At 58.3% G+C, this 19184-nt stretch overlaps 1 protein-coding gene across 1 annotated transcript; it reads left to right on the top strand.

Annotated features, from left to right (window-relative positions):
* The first annotated feature begins 633 nt into the window (after positions 1 to 633).
* SHF (Src homology 2 domain containing F) lies at positions 634 to 18799 on the top strand. The gene is made up of 7 exons (XM_084293175.1): positions 634 to 1314; positions 8682 to 8811; positions 9817 to 10035; positions 11287 to 11424; positions 14272 to 14443; positions 14768 to 14887; positions 18016 to 18799. Exons 1-7 carry the CDS (start codon positions 808 to 810, stop codon positions 18200 to 18202), a joined length of 1473 nt encoding a protein of 490 aa, XP_084149301.1. The 5' UTR covers positions 634 to 807; the 3' UTR covers positions 18203 to 18799.
* Positions 18800 to 19184: the final 385 nt, after the last annotated feature.

Here is a 19184-nt window from a genome sequence, read left to right on the forward strand (position 1 = left end):
CAGATGTTGCTGAACGCTCTCCCTGGCTCCTGGCAGCCCGTGGAGGTACTCTCAGTCTCACGTGCCGCCGAGCCCTGCATCCCGCTTCTTTCCCAACGCCGGCCGGACAGATTTATTGAGAACCTCAGCCTGTTCTGCATTTTAATAACAACTCCATCATCTCCATCTGCCAGGATTTAGCTTGCTGCTGCTAGGGTGTAAATGCTGCCTCGGTATTCGCTCCACTCCTGGCAGAGCTTTTCTCCTCCTGAAGTCTTTTCCCTCCTGCATTCCCCACTACGAGATTTCTGTTTTACTTCTGAGCACAGCCTCTGAGCTGCGTCCCCGTCGGGATTTGGGGACGGCAGTTTGCGGGTGTCGGGGCTGCGGGCGAGCAGGGCCGGTGCTGCGTGGGGGCGGCCACCCCAAAGGCTGCGAGCCCAGGGAGCTGCCGGGGCGGCGGGGGGAGCCCGGGGGAGCCTCGGGGGCGCCGAGCGAGCCCGATCCGCCTGCGGGGAGCCGAGGGGGAGCCGGGGGGGAGCGGGGCGGGCCCGGGCCGGGCGCCGCGGAGGGCGGTCCCGGGCGCAGGGGGGAGCGGGGCGGGCCCCGGGGGAGGCGGGCCGGGAGCGGGGGGAAGCCGGGGCCGGGCGGCGGGGGAGGTTCGGGGGGGATACGGGGGGGATCCGGGCACGCAGCTCGGCGACCCGCTCGGAGCAGCCGGCGCCGCGGCTCCGGCAGGTGGCACTGGCCGCCTCCCTCGGCCGCCTCCCCCGCTCTTCCCCCCCGCCCGGCCCGGGCTCCGCCGCCGCGCTCAGTCCGCCGGCGCCGATGCTGCTGAGCGGAGCGGCGGCCGGCTCGGAGCGCGGCGCCGGGGCCGGGGCCGGGGCCGGGGCCGGGAACGGGACCGGGACCGGAGCCGGGACCGGAGCCGGAGCCGGAGCCGCCCCGCAGTGCGTGGGCACCATGGCCCGCTGGCTGCGCGAGCACCTGGGCTTCCGCAGCGCCAAGCCCGCACCGCCCGCACCGCCCAAGCCCGACTACCGCGCCGGGCCCCCCCAGCCGCCCCCGCCGCCGGGAGGCGCCGCCGAGCCGCTGGCCGCCGCCCAGCCCGACATCGTGGCCGCCTACCGCCTGCAGAAGGAGCGCGACTTCGAGGACCCCTACAGCGGGGCGCCGCCGAGCGCCGCCCCCGACGGGCCCCGCTACGTCTCGCCCAAGCACCGGCTCATCAAGGTGGAGGCGGCCGAGAAAGCCCCCGCCGGCCCCGCGCCTCCCCCCGCCGCCCCCGGCTCGCCCCCCGCCGGCCCCGAGCCGCCCGACGAGCCGCCGCAGGAGGTGAGTGAGTGAGTGGCCCCCGGGGGGGGCTCCGGGGCTGCTCCTGGGGCTCCCACCGCTGGGGGGGCTCTGCCGCCTCCCCCCTTTATGCCCCCGGTGCTCGGTGCAACGCGGAGCCGACGAGCTCACGGCGGCCCCACGCGGCTCGGGACGCTTCCAGAGATCCCTGACGGCCGCCCCGAGCCTCCTCCTGCCCCGCGTGTGCCTGCCTCGGTGAGCCTGCCGGGGCCTGCCCGGGCTGTGCCAGCTGCAGCCGGGCTCCTCGGAGCTGCTTTGTCAGGAGGCGCCCGTTGCCTCTTTGTCTGACGCCTCCGAGCTGCGAGCCCGGGGTGAGAGCAGCGCTGGGTGCTGCCCGTGCTTCCCACCCCGGGAGCGGGCAGCCCCAAAAAGTCCTCGCCAGGCAAGGGACAGGGGCAGGGAGAGGCTGCCTGGAGCCGTATGGCACCGGGACCCCTCCGAGGGACAAACCCCAAAGGGCCTCGGCCATCCCCGGCCTCCTCACGGGACCCCGCCGATGGAGGCAGGAGGGCACCGAGCGCCCGTCAGCGCCGCAGCCTGCAAGATGGGGCTTGTCAAGTGAACTCGGCGAGATTGCAGATCTGGCTGATGGAGGGAGTTGTTGATACAATCATCGCAGACGCGGGCTTGGCGTTGCCTGACGTGCGGAGGAAACACACACGCCGAGCGAAATCCGCTCGGGAGTGTTTTCACGCAGATGAAGAGCTCGTGGCTGGCGGCTCTCTGGAAGTTGCTGTTAACGAGCGAGCACTGCTGGGAGGTTTGCAGAGGGGCCGTTCGGTTCCCTGGTCCTCCAAGCTCCCTGCTGCGGGCAGTGGAGGAGGAAGAGGAGAGGAGGAGGGCCCTGGCAGAGGGCACTGAAGGTGCTGTTGCAGGGATTTGTTTTGCTGAGGCAGGCTCCTGGCACCTGGATGATTTTGAAAAGGACCAGGGGAAGGCTGTGCTTCTTGGAGGGACTCAGGCTGTGGTTTGTGCAGGGCTGAGCAGGAGCTGTGTGGAGCAGGGACTGCTGGCCAGTTCAGCCACGGCTGGCTCGGGCTCCCTGGGCATCAGAGCACTGGGGTGAAGCTGGAGAGCTCAGCCAAGAGCCAAGATCTGGGGGGTGTTTGGGGAAGCCCAGCTAACAGTGGGAGGCTGAAGAAGACCCTTCGCTATATCGGTGGCAGGCAGCGATTAGGTTATCTCCCAGTCTCATGCATGCCTCTGTGGGGAGGAGGTTTCTAATTCTTCGGGGCTTCGGTAGGGGATGGACGACAAAGGCAGAGCTCCAAAGGCTGGGTGAGACAGAGGTAAGGTAGGATTGTTTGATAGGGCATGCAGCCACCCATTGAAACAATTTCCCTGGAGGAGCGGGGCAGTGTCCACCACGTGGGGCACTTCTGCAGGGCTCGGGCACCCTTTCTGGCTCCCATCTGCTGGCCTTGAAGTGGGGCTGGGTGGTGGGAGGATTCCCTGGTCCCGGCAAGGGCGTGATGCTCACGGTGGTCCTTTCTGGAGGTGGTCCAGGGGGATGGAGGGTGCCTGCACGATACTTGCTCTTGGTGACAACGTCAAAGTGTCCTGGAGCAGGGAAGGCACATCAGGGCTGGGAGGGAGCCCTGATGAGCTCTTTACCCCAAAATGGGGTTGTGGCAGGCTCAGTGCTCCCGCTCTCAGAAGGAGGTGGCGATCCCTGTTCCCAGCTCTGTTCCATGTCCTCAGTGGGAAGCGGGACTCCAAAAAGTGTTTGCGTGTGGGTCTTGAGTCGTGGTGATGTTAAAGGTGAAGGGAGAAGTTTAATTATAGGCACAGGCAAAGCTGTGCTGGGGCAGAGAGGTTTTTTGTTGAGTTACACTAAAAAGCACGCTAATAAGATGTGCAGCCCTTCCAAGCAGGAGGGACAAGGAGGGACGGAAGAGGAAGGAGCAGCCGCTGGCTCGTGGCTGTGTGGGCATGGGGACCACGTTCCCTGGGAGCCCTGTGCCTGTGTAGTGCCGTGCCTTCCCTTGCTGGAGAACTGAAGAAGGGGCAGGAATGTCTTGGCAGCAGCATCCCTCCTGCCCTGGCCATGAGTATGTGCTATGTGACTTGCTGTCATCAGGTAAATCATCAGGTCGTGCTGCCTTACGTGGGGTTTGCAGCATCTCGTGGGGACATGCTTAGGGTCTTGTGGGGACATGCTTAGCTCTGCAGCAGCTCCCTTTCCATTACAGAAGCTTGCTGGAGGTGGCAGGGAGGAGGTCCTTCAGCAGTCCTTCCCCTACAGCAGCGGGCAGTGGGCTGAGACCACTCACCTGTGCAAGGGGGACCCTTGAGATGTCTTCTGTGCCACATGTGGAAGAGACACAAGGAACAAGGTCATCGGGGCTCCCTTTGATGCACGTGGGTGAGGTTCAGCCTCTTCTCAGTGAAGAGACCTCCTTCATGAGAGTGTGGGGACACCATGCAGAGGTGTCCTTGGGGTTGGGGTTGTTTCTCTGCACTGTTGCTCCACACGTGGCTTTACCCATGTCAGGGCCGGAGCCTTGCTGCAATGTTGCTTTGTGTCGTGCCTGTTGGGACTGGCTGCTGGCTCTTGCAGTTGCCCCGTGCTGCTGGGTGCAGGCCAGACCCTCTGCAGAGCACTGGGAGCCTGTCCTGCTCAGTGACACCTTAGGATCTTCCTCAGGATCTGCCTCTTCTCTTTGAGCTGCTGCACACTGGTGGCGATGGGGACAGGGCTGTGTGGTGCAGGGATGCGTGGCCGCGGGTGCTGCCTGCGGTTTGCCAGTGTTCAGTGGCAGCATGATTAGGGTCAGACCCGAAGTCTGGGGCTCCAGATGCGACATTTGTGCTCAGAGGGCAGGGTCAGCACCGTGGGGTGTGGGAATGGCTGGCCAGGAAGCTCCTGGGCGTGTGTCTTTCCTGAGAGAACCTCCCCGAACTGAGTCATCCTGCAAGATGCTGTGCTGTCCGCCCCGGGCTCCCTCCTCCTCCTGTGCCCTGGGTGCAGCCATGTCCGGCTCCTCAGGCGGGGAATCCGACCCTTCTTGGACAGCCGGCTTTTGGCTTACCTAAAAGTGTGGCTTTGGCACCCACTAAAAACTGAGCAGCCTTTGGGAAAAGGTCCTGGGGGTAAAACTGGGGAAATCCTGCACCCAAAGGAGAGAATGAGCTGGGTTAAATCAGAGCTCAGAGTGCCTCCAGTGTGAAACATGGGGATTTGCTGGGGAACTGCAAACACACATCATCTCCAGCCATTTGTTTATAAAGTGAAGGACCTGCCCGGGTGTCCTCTGGCTGGAGACAGAGCTCTGCATGAAGTGGAGCGCCTTGTTATTGCAAAAGGCAGTGGCAGGTAGGGCGTTTGTAGGTGAGGTAGTGCAGAGCCTCAAGTCTGCCCTGGGATTTCGGTGTCTGAGCCATGATCTCCCTCTTGGAGAGCTGCTGCCTGTCCCCTTCCCTGGTGTGCTGTGTAAAAACTGCATTAACACCAGAACCTGGCCCTTACCCTTAATTTTAGTTTGTTTTCCTTTCATACAGTGGGCATAAATAATAGAGTGAGACTAGCCTCAGTGCGGCAGCGGGGATCTGGGTGTTTATTACCATGGAAGATTAATGCATGAAATGTACTCCTGGGCACAGAGAGGACGTGTTGGAGGGTCCAAGTGCTGATTTGCCCGGCTGTTCTCCAAAGGATTGCTTTGGAGAACAAGAGCACCAAGAGCTGTCCCGTGGCATTGGCTTTGCAGGCCAGGCATGCCCTTTGCACCAGAATTGTTTCAAACACAGCAAAGGCTTCAGCATATACATGGGAGGGAGCAAGTGTGCATCGGGGCTTCTTGCTCTGCAGCCCTGCACCGTTCATGACGTCCGGTGCTCGGATTAGGAAATGTCAAAGATGCAGTTTCCCAGGCAACCCTAATTCACCCCCACGTGCCAGTGCGTTGGGATACAGTCAGTAGCTGCGTGGTTGCTGCCATCCATCCTCCAAGAGCTCTGCCTCGCTCTCGGCACTGGGTGTGCAGTGCTCCCCTCCAGCCTTGGCGCCTGCGCTGCGTTGCTGCTTGCTTGGTGTTGCACCCCGAGTGTGCCTGCTGCTGCGTGTGGTTTGCAGTTCCCTTCTCAGCTTTTCCATGCCTTGCCTCTTTGCCATAGTGCCTGACCATTTCCAATATGAAAGTGTTTATATTCTCAGTACTCCATGGGCTCGACTCTTACCCAGAGGTATCTTTGAGGTAGTGGAGGAATAAAGCCAGCGTAGCAAGAAAAAACACCAAGCCCAGGGAAAATGGGGACTCAAGCACCCAATCTGGGCCATTAGCTCTGTGTCTGACCACGTCTCACCTGCACAGAGCCATCTAATTGCTGCTGAGCATCTCTGCAGCCCCCTGCAAGCAAAACACTCAGTTTTAGGATGCTTGGGCTCTCAGCAGAGATGCTTTGGATCAGACCCCACAGTCCTCTAGACCCAGAGCGTGTCTCTCCCTGTCCAGGGAGCCAGACCCAGGCACCCAGGGGGTACAGAAAGGGTTTTCCTCCTGTTGGGAAGAGCAAACGCTGGGTGCAGAGGAGCCTCTTGGCTGCAAAGCCGCTGTGCTGGCGCCCTGTCTTGTCTGAAGCTGCTCTGCTCATGGGGTGGGAGAGGGAGGGTCCAGGACTGGTGCCAGCAGCAAGCCAGGTGTCTGTCTGTCTAGTAAAACACATCTAGGAAATAGGCTTTGTGGCAGGTCTTAATGCAGGCGGGTTTGGCTGAGGACAGGAGGAACGAGCAGGCAGCCCCTTCCTGACCCTGGGAGAATCAGCCAGCTGCATTCACAGCCCTGCAGCCACCTCGGAGCCAGGAGAGCCCTTTGTAAAGGGCGAGCACTGAGCTCTGAAAGCACAAAACCAGGCAGACGTGGGCACTCGGTTGCTCCTTGGTGTGCCTGGCATGGCGAGCCCCTGCCCCTGCACATGTCAGGATGCGTGTCTGTGTGTTGGTGCCTCCCTTGGCACTAGTGCCTGTGCCGATGAGCTGTCACCGGCTCGGGGCTGTGCTCTGCAGAAGTCCCTGCAGCAGCGTGGCAGGGTTTTTGTGGCTTTCCAGGACGTGCGCTCAGCCTGCGGGATGCTCTGTGGAGTGGCGGGCACCAACCTGCTCGGTATTGCCCAGGCAGCAGCCGACTTGCAGGCTTGAGCCCCTCTCTGCCTTGCAGAGGATGAGGGTGTCCAGAAAACAGCTCTTTGAGGGGCTTCTCGCAGGCGAGTGTTAACACAAACCAGGATTTCAGCAGCAGCGCCAGCTTGCATTCGGGTTTCATGCGGACGCCCCTAGCCCTTGCTGGGGAGGGAGGGCAGCTCCAGCAGACGAGCAGCTGCACAAGCCACTGGCAGCTCAGATTTCCCTGGGTGGTTTTGCCTTAGTGGTGGTGAGCAAAAGGCTGCAGCCCTTGGGCTCGGTATTGCCCCTGGATCCCACGGGGCCCTGCAAACCTACATCACCCTTGGCTGAGGGAGGCGAAAGCAGCCACAGCAGATTTCCTGGCTGTTCCTGGAGCCCCGACGTGGCATGCTGGCACTGGGCCCTGCCTGCAGACGTTTTGCTCTTTCCATCTTACCCGGAGAAGCTGATGCTCTGAGCAGACATCTGCTGCTGCTGCTTTCACACCAGTGCTGAGCAGTGTGGGCATTGTCTCGCCACCACATCTGAACCCTCGGCCGTGCATCCACCCAGGGTGTCTGCAAGCCCTGGGGCTGGCCGTCTTTGCTCTGGGGATGATGCTCTGCTGTTTGAGCCTCATTATGGCAGGGCTGGGCTGTGAGAGCTGCCTTGGGGTGAGGGAGAGCTGCTCAGGAAGCCCACAGCCCGCCAGAGGAGGCAGGTAGGTGATAGAGGAGCGGCCTCGTTCCTCCTGCAGCCTGGAGAGATGCAAAGGCTCCAGGCAGCACAGAGGTGTTTACAGCTCCAGTTCCTGTCCCCTTTTCCTGCTGTGTTTTGTTGCTCGGGGCTATTGTCAGATGCTTTTCACAGGAAGGAGGAAGAGGGGTTTTGTTTTAAACCCATTACAGCAGCCCGAGGTTAATTTGCAAGAAGAAGCCCAGGTCAGCACTGCTGGCTCTGCCTGGGGCAGCGAGGTGCAGTGACGCTGGGCTTGTGGGGACCAAGGCCGGGATGAGTTTTGGCTGCTGCCACACTGTGCTCAGGTTCATGCTGCAGGAGCTCAGCACAGCCAGCAGTGTGGTCAGCAAACCTTGCTGGATGTCCCGGCACGGCAACAGACAAGATGCTTGGGTGTGCTCAGACCCATCTAGAAATACCTCCTTGGCCCTATTTTAGCTTTAGATGCTGGGGCTTGAGGTGGTGTGTGCAGCTCCTGGCTTGTTACGGGCTGTGACACTGTGTGATGGGAGCGTTCCTGCTGGGAAGCTGCTGAGATGCTGGGGCAGGAGCGTGGCTCTGGGGACTGGTGGGGACCGAGCTCCAGGTCATCCCTCCTGTCTACCACTGGATTGTCTCTCTGTTGCTCATAAGGACAAACCTTGGTGTTTTTTTTTTTTAATTCTTTATTTTCCTTGAGATATTGTACCTGAGAGGCTCTTGGTGCTGTTTTCTTCTGCCTCCTGGTTGCGTGGAGGAGTCCCGTCCTGTATCACTTGGGACGAGTGGAGATGCTACAGGGTCCTGCGAGAGGAATGGAGACGGAGCCTCAGGCTGTTTGTAGCCCTTTTGTTACGAAACGTCTCCAAAGGAGCCTGCAGGAGCCCTGGAAAACAACCAGCGAGCTCCCAGTTGTGCCAGCTGACACCCCTGTACTGGGGTCTGGCCTGCTTTGGATGAGAAAACGCGGCTGTGCGCGGGGAGCTGATGTCAGTGCCTTCGGAGAGGACCTTGCTGGGGCATCCGCTCAGGCGCCGGCGGCTTTGCTGGTGCCAAGCCGCTGCTAACGGAGGAGGCTGGGCCGCCTTCTGCTCTGCTTGGCTCCGGCCCAGCTTTCGGGACAAAGGCTGGAGCGTTTCCACCGCTGAGAGCCTCGCACGGGCGCCTGGAAAGCTGCCGGCTGCCAGCACCTGCTCAGCAGGGCTCTGGTGCTGTGAAGCCCTCTCAGCGCCCCTGTTCCAAAAGAGGATGCGAAAGGGGCAAGCGAGGGCTGGCAGCAGCCACGTCCCAGGCCCCCAGTGCTGGTGCTCTTTGCCGTGGTTGTGCTGGTGATCCTGGGCTCCTGCTTGCTTCACTCCCTCTCCCAGGACTCATGGCGTGAAGGCACATCCGACCTGCTTCCCTTTGGGGCTGGGGGTCCTGGGTGCCTCTCTGGCTTCTCCTAGCAGAGCTCGTGGTGAGGTGTGGTGTCTGAAGGGGATTCAGCTGATCCCTGCACCCCCTAAACTTTTGGTTTCTTCCCCTTTTCCAGCTGGCTGTCCTGGAGGACTACGCAGACCCCTTTGATGCTGCACAGGTGGCCGGTAGCCAGGCAGGGCTGGAGAAGGTGACGGAGAACGATGGATATATGGAGCCCTACGAAGCCCAGAAGATGATGGCTGGTAAGGTGGAAAGCTTTGTGCAGAGGCCACTGTGCTCTTTGTAGCTTGGGTCCCTGCTGCTGTGAACTTGGTGGCCGCTGTGCTCTGTTCCTTACAGCTTGTGGTAGCACCAGGTCGCCCAGACAAGGCTTCTGAGGGCTGGCTGGCAAACCTGTGTGATTGCTGCAGTGGTGCAACAGCGACTCTGCAGCCAAATTTTCACAGGTCCATGCACGTGGGATGGGCAGAGCGCTTGCAAAGGCTACCCAAGCATTAAAGGCACCTCGATGCTTCTGCTTGTGGTGCTGCCTGTGAGGCTGAGCCAGGAGAGACATGACATTCGATGCATCTGGCATAAAACAAGACAGATGTGGGAGCTGTTTAATTTGGTTATGACGGGTCCAGAGCGTGCCGTTGTCTGCTGCAGCAGCAGGGTCCCCAGCGGGCTCGTTTATGGCTTGAAAGCAGGTGAGGTGAGAGCACTCGTTCCCAAAGGCATTGCTCTTACTGCTGCAGCGCATGCAGGGCGGCTGTGCTGGCGTGTCTGCTCCAGGCTCTGGCTCTGCTTTGTAGTCCCGTGGTTTTCCTGGAGCAAATGGTTTCTGGAAAGCTCACGCGGCTTTTGGAGGAGACTGTTGCTTTTTTGGAAAAATCAGCAAGCGACAAAGAGTCTTGTGTCTGCAGAGAGGCTTCAGTTTTGCTCAGGGGAAGGGCATTCTGTTAAACCAGTCACGCTGGATGTTCAGGGGAGAAAGGCAGCCTTGCTGCTTGTGGGGACTCATTTCCTGGGGCGGTCTGTCCCCATGGACCCCGCTTTGCAGGGAGATACTGCATCATGGGGAGAGAAGGCATCCTGGTGCTGGGGACCGCTCAGGACCCAGCAGCTCTGCTGCTTGTGGCAGGCTCTTGCTGCAGGTTTGGGGTCTGCTCCACCACCAATGCTCCCTGTGTTGCCCTTGGGTGAAACTAAGCCCTTGGGGATCATGGCCAGGTGAAAAGTCTGTGGTTCTTTCCCTCTTCTGCTAGAGATCCGCCAGAAGGGCCTGCGGGAGGCTCCATCCCGGCCGCTGCACCTCTACGACACCCCCTATGAGCCCGTGGCTGGGGGGCTGGAGGCAGACAGCGACCGCCCTGCCTGCCCCCGGCCCAGGGAGTCCCGGCTGCCCGAGGACGACGAGCGGCCTCCAGAGGAGTACGACCAGCCCTGGGAGTGGAAGAAGGAGAGGATCTCCAAAGCCTTCGCAGGTGAGCCAGGACGTAGTAGCTGTGTAGTGTTTTGCAAGGGGGAAGATGTGTTCTCAGCGTGCCTTTGTGGGGTTGGCAGAGCCAGCCTCCCCGTTCCCATGGCTCGGGGAGCGCTCCTTGACTCGTGGTGGCTACTGCTCTTCAGCAGGGCTGGGGGGAGTGGTGGTGGAGCTGCCTCGGCAGCCTGTCCACTGCTCATCTCCTGCTGCTGTGCCCCTTACTGCCTGATCCACACCTCTGGTGCAATCTGACCCCTGTCTCCCACCCCAAATTGCATGGCTGGGGCTCTATGCTCAGCTCAGGCAGAGCCCTCCTTTGGGACTCCCTTTGTATGGACAAGAGCTGGGTGCTCCCCCAGGAGCCTTCGGCCCTGCAGACGTCCAGCCTCCCGACCTATTTATCCGTGTTGCAGGATCGATTGTGTTTGTGTTTGTTAATGAGGAAATCCATGCTGTGCATTAGTGCTGGCTCATCCGCCGGCGCTGGCTAATTGCCACACTCTTATCTAGGATGCATTTTAATTGCAGCACGGTGTGTCTGCACTGCTGCCAGCATGCACGAGGCGCTCGAGACTGTTTTTGTTGGTGCTGCGCGGGGATGGAGGTGAAGAGGTGTGGAGATTTGGGCTTGGGAGTGACTCCTCACCTTGTGGGTGAATGCACATGCCAGGCTGGATGTGGCAGTGTCTGGTTGTGCCTATGGGAGGCCAGGGCTTGGGTCCCAGCACAGTAGTGCCAAGATTTCAGCTTCTTGGGCTCTGCTGTGGATCCCTGGGCTGGGTTTGTGTGGAGGGGTCTGCACTGCTCCCAGAGCAGGTCCTGCTGTGGCTTCTGGAGTGTTTCTCCTTTCCTGAGAAGCTGGGAGCTCTCTGCTGGCCCCTCTGCGAGCCCCCTGATGGGCACCTGGTGCCAGCATGAGGCTAATCCATGGCGAGCAGAGTCTGCACCCCCTTCTCTGCCGCTGCTGCAGCCTGCCTGCAGCCCCACAGCCATGGACAGCAGCTTGTCCTCTGGTGGCCTGGCTGTCCCCAGGAGCTCTGCTGGGGTACTGGGTGCCCCCGTGTGTGTCCCAGCAAGCCTTGGCTGGTGTAGGGCCCCTGGGAATTCCGACCTTAGATCTTCACCCTCCCGGCTGCTGTCCTTCTCCCTGGGCTTGGTGTTGCTGACTTTTTTTTTCTAAGCCCTCTCTTTCTCTCTCTTTCTCTTTCTTTCTCTTTCCACTCTCCCCACCCTCCCCCCTCCCCTTATCCAGTTGAAATCAAGGTCATTAAAGACCTGCCGTGGCCACCGCCGGTGGGACAGCTCGACAGTGGTGAGACCCCCCCGGACGGTGAGGCTGGTGCCCCCGGCCCCCCGCAGCACGGCCAGCAGAACTACGAAGACGCCAACGGTGGGTTTTGCATGACAGTGGGGTGTCCGGGGTAGGCTGTGGCCCGTGCCCACCACAACCCTGCCCTGCTGCCTGCCAGCACCGGGACGTTGCCACGCTGGAGCTTGTCTAGACCTGGCAGGGCTGCCTGCGGATGGATGCTGCCGGCTCTGTGCTGAGCAGTGCAGATCCGCCCTCCTCCTCCTCCTCCTCCTCTTCCTCTTTCTTCTCCTCCACATTTCCCCAGCTCCTCCTGGCCCCTTGCTTGTCCTGCGCAGGATGCCAGACCTTTGTCCTTGACTCTTCTGTGGCTCCTCCAGTTACCTGATACCTCCTTGCACACGGTAGTTGAGCTGCACCAGGGGATTATCCAGTGGCAGAGCTATTATCGTCTGTTTTGTTCTCTCCTCTTTGCCTCCAAATTCCCATCTGACGGCTGCTTTTACCTTTTTGACAACTGTTGAGTGTTTAGCTGATGTTTTCTTGTGACTCTTAATACCCAGGTCACTTACAGGCATGGTAACCACTAATTCAGATCCAACCGCTGAAGTTCGGGGTTGCTTTTTTCCCCAAGTGCATCACTTCATCATTTAACACTGCTCTGTTTCGTCTTCTTTCTTTATTGCCTTGCTGCTCAATGGCAGGGGATCCCTTTGGATTCCTGGCTCTCGCTTTTGCTGTCCTGAACAGCTATATCTCCCAAGGCACATTTTGTCATCTCAGGTTCGCCTTGCAGCAAAGCCCTTTCTGCACATACTGAAGGGCAGAGCCCCCGGCAAATCCCCCTTGGACTCTGCTGGTTGTCTCGCTTATGAAAACCAAGGATTGCTGTTTCTCTTTTGACCCATATTAATTTTTAAGGACCTTGCTCTTACGCTGTGGTAGATTAGTTTTGTTTTTTTTCCAACAGCATCAGGTAAGGGGCTTCTGTCAAAAACCCACCTGGGCTTTCAGGGCCGGCCTTGTTCATGTGCCACCGCTCTTGCGGAGAGCTGGGATGGATCTGTGAGATGTGACTGCTCTGCAAACTGACGGCTGTGCCCCGTTGTGCCGTGCCCGCCTGCGCGTCACTAACGCTGCTCCTGACAGGCACTGCGACGTGCCAGGTGCAGATGTCTGATTTCCTTATCTGCAATTACCCAGGTCCCCGCAGAGCTTCGTAAAAAAAAAACGTATGGCTTTTGCTAAGTTCCCAGGTGGGTTTGAGCACGAGGTTGCACGTGACTGCTGATTTTGCTGCGTGCGGTAGGGATGCCCCAGAGCAGCGCGGCTGATCTGCCAGCGCCAGGTCCCAGCACTGTCCCAAATGCTCTCTTAGGGGTGCTACAGACTGAAGTAATCCCCAAAAAAGAAAGGTCTAATGGAAACTTCCTGCTCCTCTTTGTACAATAAATGCAGGTGTCATGAAGAATTAATTTCTTTGCTGCACAGCCTCTGCTCTTACCCCATCATTTTTTATCCCCGCAGTCACTCTGACACGCACCCTGCTCCTGATGAACACATCAGTTTGTCATTTTTCCTGGCTTTAGCAACACAAATTCTCGTTTTTATTTTGATTTGCTTTGTTGTGTTAAGTTTATCTTGCCAGAGTTTTGTGTTATTCTCTATTTTGCCTGTCTGGGGGTGAATTGAACTTCTTGAAGGATGTATTCTTACTCCTAGGGGCTTGTTTTTAATATCCTGTTTAATCATGTGCATGCTTCTGCTGCTGTCTGACAGGTGTAATGTATTCCTTCTGAGCCTCTAATATGATGACTTGTGCAGCCAGCAAACACTTCAGTGTTTTGATTGCCTGGCTTTTTAACAATTGTCCCAATTTTTTAAGGTGATGAGTTGAAATTGAAGTCTGGTTGTTATGGGCAGGAGCAAACCTCTGCAGCAGCACGGCTTGCCGAGCCGTCACGCTGGGCACTTCGACCTTGAGCAACTCCCGGGGGAATTTAAGCCATGCTAAGTTGTCATGGAGGGCTAGCAAAACCATCCCAAACACCCCCACCAAGCAGCCAGGGCATCCCACGGGCCGGGGTCCTGCTTGTGCTGGAGCTCGGCCACCCCCAGGGTGTCTGTGCCTCTGCAGCAGCAGCCACCAGCAGCCTTGCATCAGGGCAGCTCTGACGGATCGATAAGTAATTTGTGCGAGGGGGCTCTCCTTGCAGGGGAGCAATAATGAACTCTCTGGAGGAGGGAGAAACAATATTATTAATGCTGAAATCATCCTGCACGGAAATAACATTCAGTGGGAGGTTCGGTCCCCAGGGCACGTCTTGGTTAATCCCTTGCTGGGCGGCGAGCACTGGACCACTGCGGTTTGTCGCTGTGCAGGGTCGTGTCAGGGAGGCATCTCTCAGAGGAAACGTCACCCTTCCCCTCCAGGGATTTTTTTTTTCCACCACAACGGAGGTGGAAATGTGTCCCTTGTTTTCAAACTGCCTGCCTCCCCTTTAAGCTCCATCTTCCCCACTCCTTTTTATGCAAGATTGGAGAGCCTCTCAGTACTAATTCTCTTGATGGAAACGCCTAATTGTATGCCGCAGCCACTGAATCTCTGGTTACATCAGCTACACCTCTCTGTGTTTATGAAACCTCCCTGAAAAATATATCTAGGGGCTCAGGAGCCCAGTCTGCACCAAGTCCTGATTGCTCTTAAGGTGGATGCACTTAAGCATCCCCAGACGCCACGGGGAGCTGCCCTGCCCCTTTTTTAGAGCAGGGGATCAGGGCAGTGAGAGAGGACCCGGTGATGTGATGTCTCTGGCCACCTCCACAGCCTCCTGCTGTGTGGGGAAAGCTGCCAGCACGGTGGGTTTGTTATTAGTCCAGCCCGTCAGCCTGTCCCCACCGCCGCTGTGATGTCCATCTGTCTTGCAGGGCCGTCGGAGGGACTGGGGTACGGCCGCACCTCGCCCTGCAGGGAGGAGAAGGCCAGGGCTGGCCTCAGACATGGCACCAGCAGCCTCAAGAGCACCAAGACGCTGAGCGCGGAGCCTGGCCCCTTCCTTGGGGAGAGGATTGACCCTGCCCTGCCCCTGGAGAGCCAGTGGTGAGTCCTGCCTGCCCTCCCCCTATCCACGCTGTGATGCTGCAGGGTGGCTGCAGACCTGCTTCATGCCCTTGCCTTTTAACCCTGGTACCACGTTTTTCCCACCTGCTGCTTGTCCCTTCTGCCCTCCTCTGAGTCCTGCTGTCCCCTTGTGTCCTCCGTGTCCCCCAGGCTGCCCCATTGTGAACCCAGCAGCCCTTTGTCCCCCAGCCCCAGCGTTGCCACCCGCATCCTTTACCCCCAGCACTGCGGCCGGCATCGCTGCTGCCCGGGGCTCGGCTGTGCCCAGGGTGTGCACACAACTGGTCCCACTCCTGCCTGCAGCTGGTACCATGGGGCCATCAGCCGGACGGACGCCGAGACGCTGCTGAGGCTCTGCAAGGAGGCGAGCTACTTGGTGCGCAACAGCGAGACCAGCAAGAACGACTTCTCCCTCTCCTTGAAGTGAGTGAGTCCGGCTGCAGGGCGGGCACACATTTGGGGCCACGCTGCTCTTGTACCTGCAGCAAAGGTGGCACTGAGCGTAAACGCCTGGGAGAGGGCACCCAGAGTAAGGTGACTGCCTGCAGCAAGCCCACCCCAGAAATACTCTGCCTGGGTTGATGGTTGCAGGCTCCCCATAGGCTGTGCTCAGCCACCAGAGGTGGCTAGGCGATGCGGAAGGTGAGCCTTGGGCTTTGGGTGGTGGCTCACATCCGAATTTGTACCCATATGGTGCTGTTTCACATGTGGGGGCACACACCAACTGGCTGCTGGCATGCCCGTGCCCCCACTGCTGTGGGTGCTTGGCACCTGTGGGTGGGCGCATGGCTTTGTGCTGGGGTGCCCACGTGAGTGGGGGCCTGCGCCGTGGGGAGAGGGGGTGGCTTGGACACAACTGTGGGGCAGTTTCTGCATTTCTTTGTGGGATGGCACAGGCTCTTGACATTTGGTTTGGTGTCTGGCAGAAGCATCTCTTGGGAAGACTTTCAGAGCTAGAGGCAGGCTGCTTCTCCCTTGGCAGTGCTAGTAATCCCTCAGACGGATAAAATGATGGGCCTTATTACTCACTTGAATGTGTCTGATTACAGCTTCCAGCTCTGGCTTTTTGCTACCCCCTTTCGTTTTATGAGAAAATAAAGTCTCAGCCACATGGTGGGGAGGGCATTGCGCTGCTTTGGTTTCTCAGCAGGGAATCCTCACCCCCCACAGCACAGCTTGGTTTCAGCTTGGGTTTTGGAGGGTAATGTTAGCACCTTCCCCGAGTTTTGCAGCTTCCCTGAGAAACAAAACTGCATGAAGCATTGAGGTATGTGCCCAGAGCAACTTGCTTGGCTCTTTTGGGAGTGCTGGGGCAGCCTGAACTCCCCCAAAACAAAGCTGTTCTTGTCCAGCAAATGATGATGGATTAGCAAATACCTTCTTGCCCTTCTGCAGGATGAGTATATTAGCTCTCTTCCTGGCAAGCATGAGAAAAGTATTTATTGAGCGCTTCAGTCATCTCTGCCCAACAGCAGCCCACATATCCCTATGCTTTTCTCAATATACTTTAAGTTTTCCCAGTGGTCTCTGTACCTGCATTTCTCCCTGGCGATTTCAGCCTCCCCCATGTATTTCCCAGTGCCACAATTGTGAATTAAATTGCTCCATCTCTCCAGTTTTTATGCTTTACTGCTGCCTTCAACACCAAAGTAGGGCAGATGTTTAGCTGAAAAAAAATAATTCTTCCTTCTGCAGTTGTAGCTTTTAGGTCAGACATCAAGCTTTTTGGAAGAGCTCCCTGTTTTCTTTTATTTGTTAGAATTTTTACTGACGTTTTAATTTTCTCAATCATTTTTTCTTGCCTTGGATTGTGAGCTCCTTTGAAGCAACAGCTTCTAGTGGTCAGCGAGTTGTGTTTGAGAGGTGGTGTTGGGGTTGGTGGGGCTTCTTCCCTTTCCAGTGTGGAAAGCACTGATACTGTGCATTTCTCCCTTCTCATTACCTCTCTACAAGCCAGTCATCCCTTTTTTTTTTTCCTTTTTTTTTTTTTTTCTCTTCCCCCCTCGCTTTTAGTTCTTCCTACCCATCCTTAGCCTCATGGCAAAAATGGCCAAGTCCTCTTCTCAAATGGTGTGGGTGGGTAGGATGTGGCTTTGTAGCACTGTGCTTCTGCCCACAGGAGACTGCACCCCATCCAAGAGCTGCTCAGTCGACGTCCACCAGCCATGCTTGCAGAGAGCACACAGCCTCAGGAACATGATTTTTACTGTGCTGCCTTTCTCTATAGAGCCTTTTAAAGGAAAATCCCTAGGGATGCTTTTTATATAGCTGTAAGCTGGTTGCCTACATCTCTCTCTCTTTTTTTTTTTTTTTTTTTCTCGAACTCTTTTTTTTTTTTTTTTTTTTTTTTTTGAGGAAGGAGGAGCAGCTGAGGAGATGGTCTGAAAGGAGAGCTCAGTGCTGACCTCCAGTCCTTTTGTGCTGCCTTAAAGGAAAATATGCACAATAGAGAGCAGCAGGAGCATGTCAGGTAGCGGGGAGGTTTAACCCTGCCATGACAAGCCTGGCTGGGCCACCCCATGCTGCCTGTCATGGGCAGGGCTGTGCTGCCTTAAACGCTTAAAGGACAACTGCCCCGTGGCTTGTGCCTCCACGAGAGGGGCTGAAGCCATGCTGCAGAGACCCAGGGAATGATTTGGGCACAACCCAGCCTGCTCTACCTCTTCTCCTGCTCTGGACTTGGCTCTAATTCTGCACTGGACTCCTACGGGGTGCAGCACCTGTGGGCAGCTGTGTGCCCCCCCCCCGTGCGGTGCAGCCCCCACAGCCCCACTGCTGGGATGTGGGACCACCTAGGTCTGCAGGCAGGGTGCTCCCAGCAGCACGGCAGCCCCCCCGAGCCTGGTCCCTGGCAGGGAGCCACGCCGCCGCTTCCTCTGCCGTCCCCAGGGGTCCGGCTCCCTGCTGATCAGCGCCTAAATGGATTGCAAACCCATTCCGCTAATGCAGCCGCTCTGTCCATTACGGGCACCGTCTCCTGCCGGGGGGATGGGACTGGCCTGCGCGGAGCTGGAAGCGGCTCAGCATTGCTGATGAGGTCCTGTCTGCTTTTAAGTCATCAATATTTTGCCGTAATGTGCATTCCAGACGCTGCAGACAGGCTGTGGCTCTCCTCGGAGACGCAAATTAATAGCAACAGGGCCATTAGCCCGTCACTTGGAATCAGCGCTCGTGGCAGTATCTGCCTGCGCAGCCGCGCATGGCTCGGTGCCCGTGCTGTGCCGGGAAATGGCCTCGCTACGCTGAGCAGGTTTTATGGAGCCTGCAGTGGTGGTATGGAGCTGGGGGGGGCCTGGCCGCTGCCCAAAGGAGAAAATCTTGCCTTGCCACAGTAAGGCTGGCCAGTGCAGCAGTCCAGCTCCTCCTGGCACAGCTGCTGCGTGAGCCAGGGCGGTTGTAAAAGGGGTTTTGCCACAGGTTAAAGGGTTAAAAGGCTGTCTCTGCGTCACCCTGTGGCTGCAGGGATGGGCTGCCCAGCTCAGGGGAAGGAGCTGGTGTAGGGGGTGACGGCCAGCTGCCTCCCCTAACCCTGCCTTCATCTCTCCTTGCAGGAGCAGCCAGGGCTTCATGCACATGAAGCTGTCCCGGACCCAAGAGAACAAGTACGTGCTGGGTCAGCACAGCCCACCGTTCGACAGCGTGCCGGAGATCATTCATCACTACGCCAGCCGCAAGCTGCCCATCAAGGGGGCCGAGCACATGTCCTTGCTTTACCCGGTGGCTATCCGCACCCTATAGTCCTCACCCTGCACAAGCCGGGCTCGAGGCTGGGTGGACCCAAAGCTGGCCCGTCTGCAGGGCCGAGCGCTGCGGTGCCGAGGATGGGCTCTGGATCAGCGAGCTGGGCACGGACGGTGCTATCGGGGGGTCGCAGCAGCTGGACCCCTCATCCAGCTCCCTCCTACGGTGGTTCCTGTGTGCTGGTTTGCCTGCTGGGATGATGGCAGGGGGGCCCAGCACGAGGAGCCGAGCAGGGCTGGCCGCCTGCTGCCCTCGCCCCCTCCGGGAAGAGCTTGGGAAGCAAGGACTGGAACTGGGGCCTTGGAGAGGACCTGGGGGGAGCAAGGTGTGGGAAAAGGGGGATAAAGCATCCCAAGATGTGTCCTGAGGGTGCCTGGTTCTACCCACGTCCTGCGAGGGAGAGGACAGCCGTGTGCCCACAGGAGAGGAGGCTGGTGCTGTCCCTGGTGGGGGCACAGGGTGTGAGTGAGGCCCGGGGGGCAGGTGCTCGGTACTGGTACTCACTGCCATCATTTGCCAAATGTATATAGTGACCGGTCTCGGCCGCACGTGCAGCACCACTGCCTAATAAAGCGGTGCATGGTCGTCTCCTGCTCCATGGTGTCCCTGTGCCCTTGCCCTGCCGCCTGTGTGGGTGACCTGTGCAGCACTGCACCGTGCAAAACAGCAGGGAGGAGGGTTTTATTAAGCAAAATTACTTGTTTGTGGGTTTTTTTGCTCCCTCACACATAGAGGCCCACATACCCAGCTTACTCTCGTACATAGGGGACCAGGGACACTACTGGTCTTGTCCTGGCAATGCCTTTGAGGTCCTTTGTGGGCAGCAACAAGCTGATTTTGGACTTAACTGTTACGCCCTGCAGAGAGGGATACTCTTTAGGATCTTTTGCCTCCTTGTTTTGTTTCACCCCTTGTAGTTAGGCAAAACATGTGAATTTCACAGGTTTGTTCTCTGGGCATTTAGTAGCTCCAGTCCTGT

The sequence above is a fragment of the Netta rufina genome (genome assembly GCF_964035555.1).
Source record: "Netta rufina genome assembly, chromosome: 11".
In the NCBI taxonomy this organism is placed as follows: Eukaryota; Metazoa; Chordata; class Aves; order Anseriformes; family Anatidae; genus Netta; species Netta rufina.

What these genes read in the sequence shown, in the direction of transcription:
- SHF (XM_084293175.1), top strand. Translation starts at nt 808, where the DNA reads ATGCTGCTGAGCGGAGCGGCGGCCGGCTCGGAGCGCGGCGCCGGGGCC. An exon ending in CCGACGAGCCGCCGCAGGAG is followed by an intron (nt 1,315 to 8,681) that starts GTGAGTGAGTGA and finishes CCCCTTTTCCAG; the next exon opens with CTGGCTGTCCTGGAGGACTA. An exon ending in AGCCCAGAAGATGATGGCTG is followed by an intron (nt 8,812 to 9,816) that starts GTAAGGTGGAAA and finishes CTCTTCTGCTAG; the next exon opens with AGATCCGCCAGAAGGGCCTG.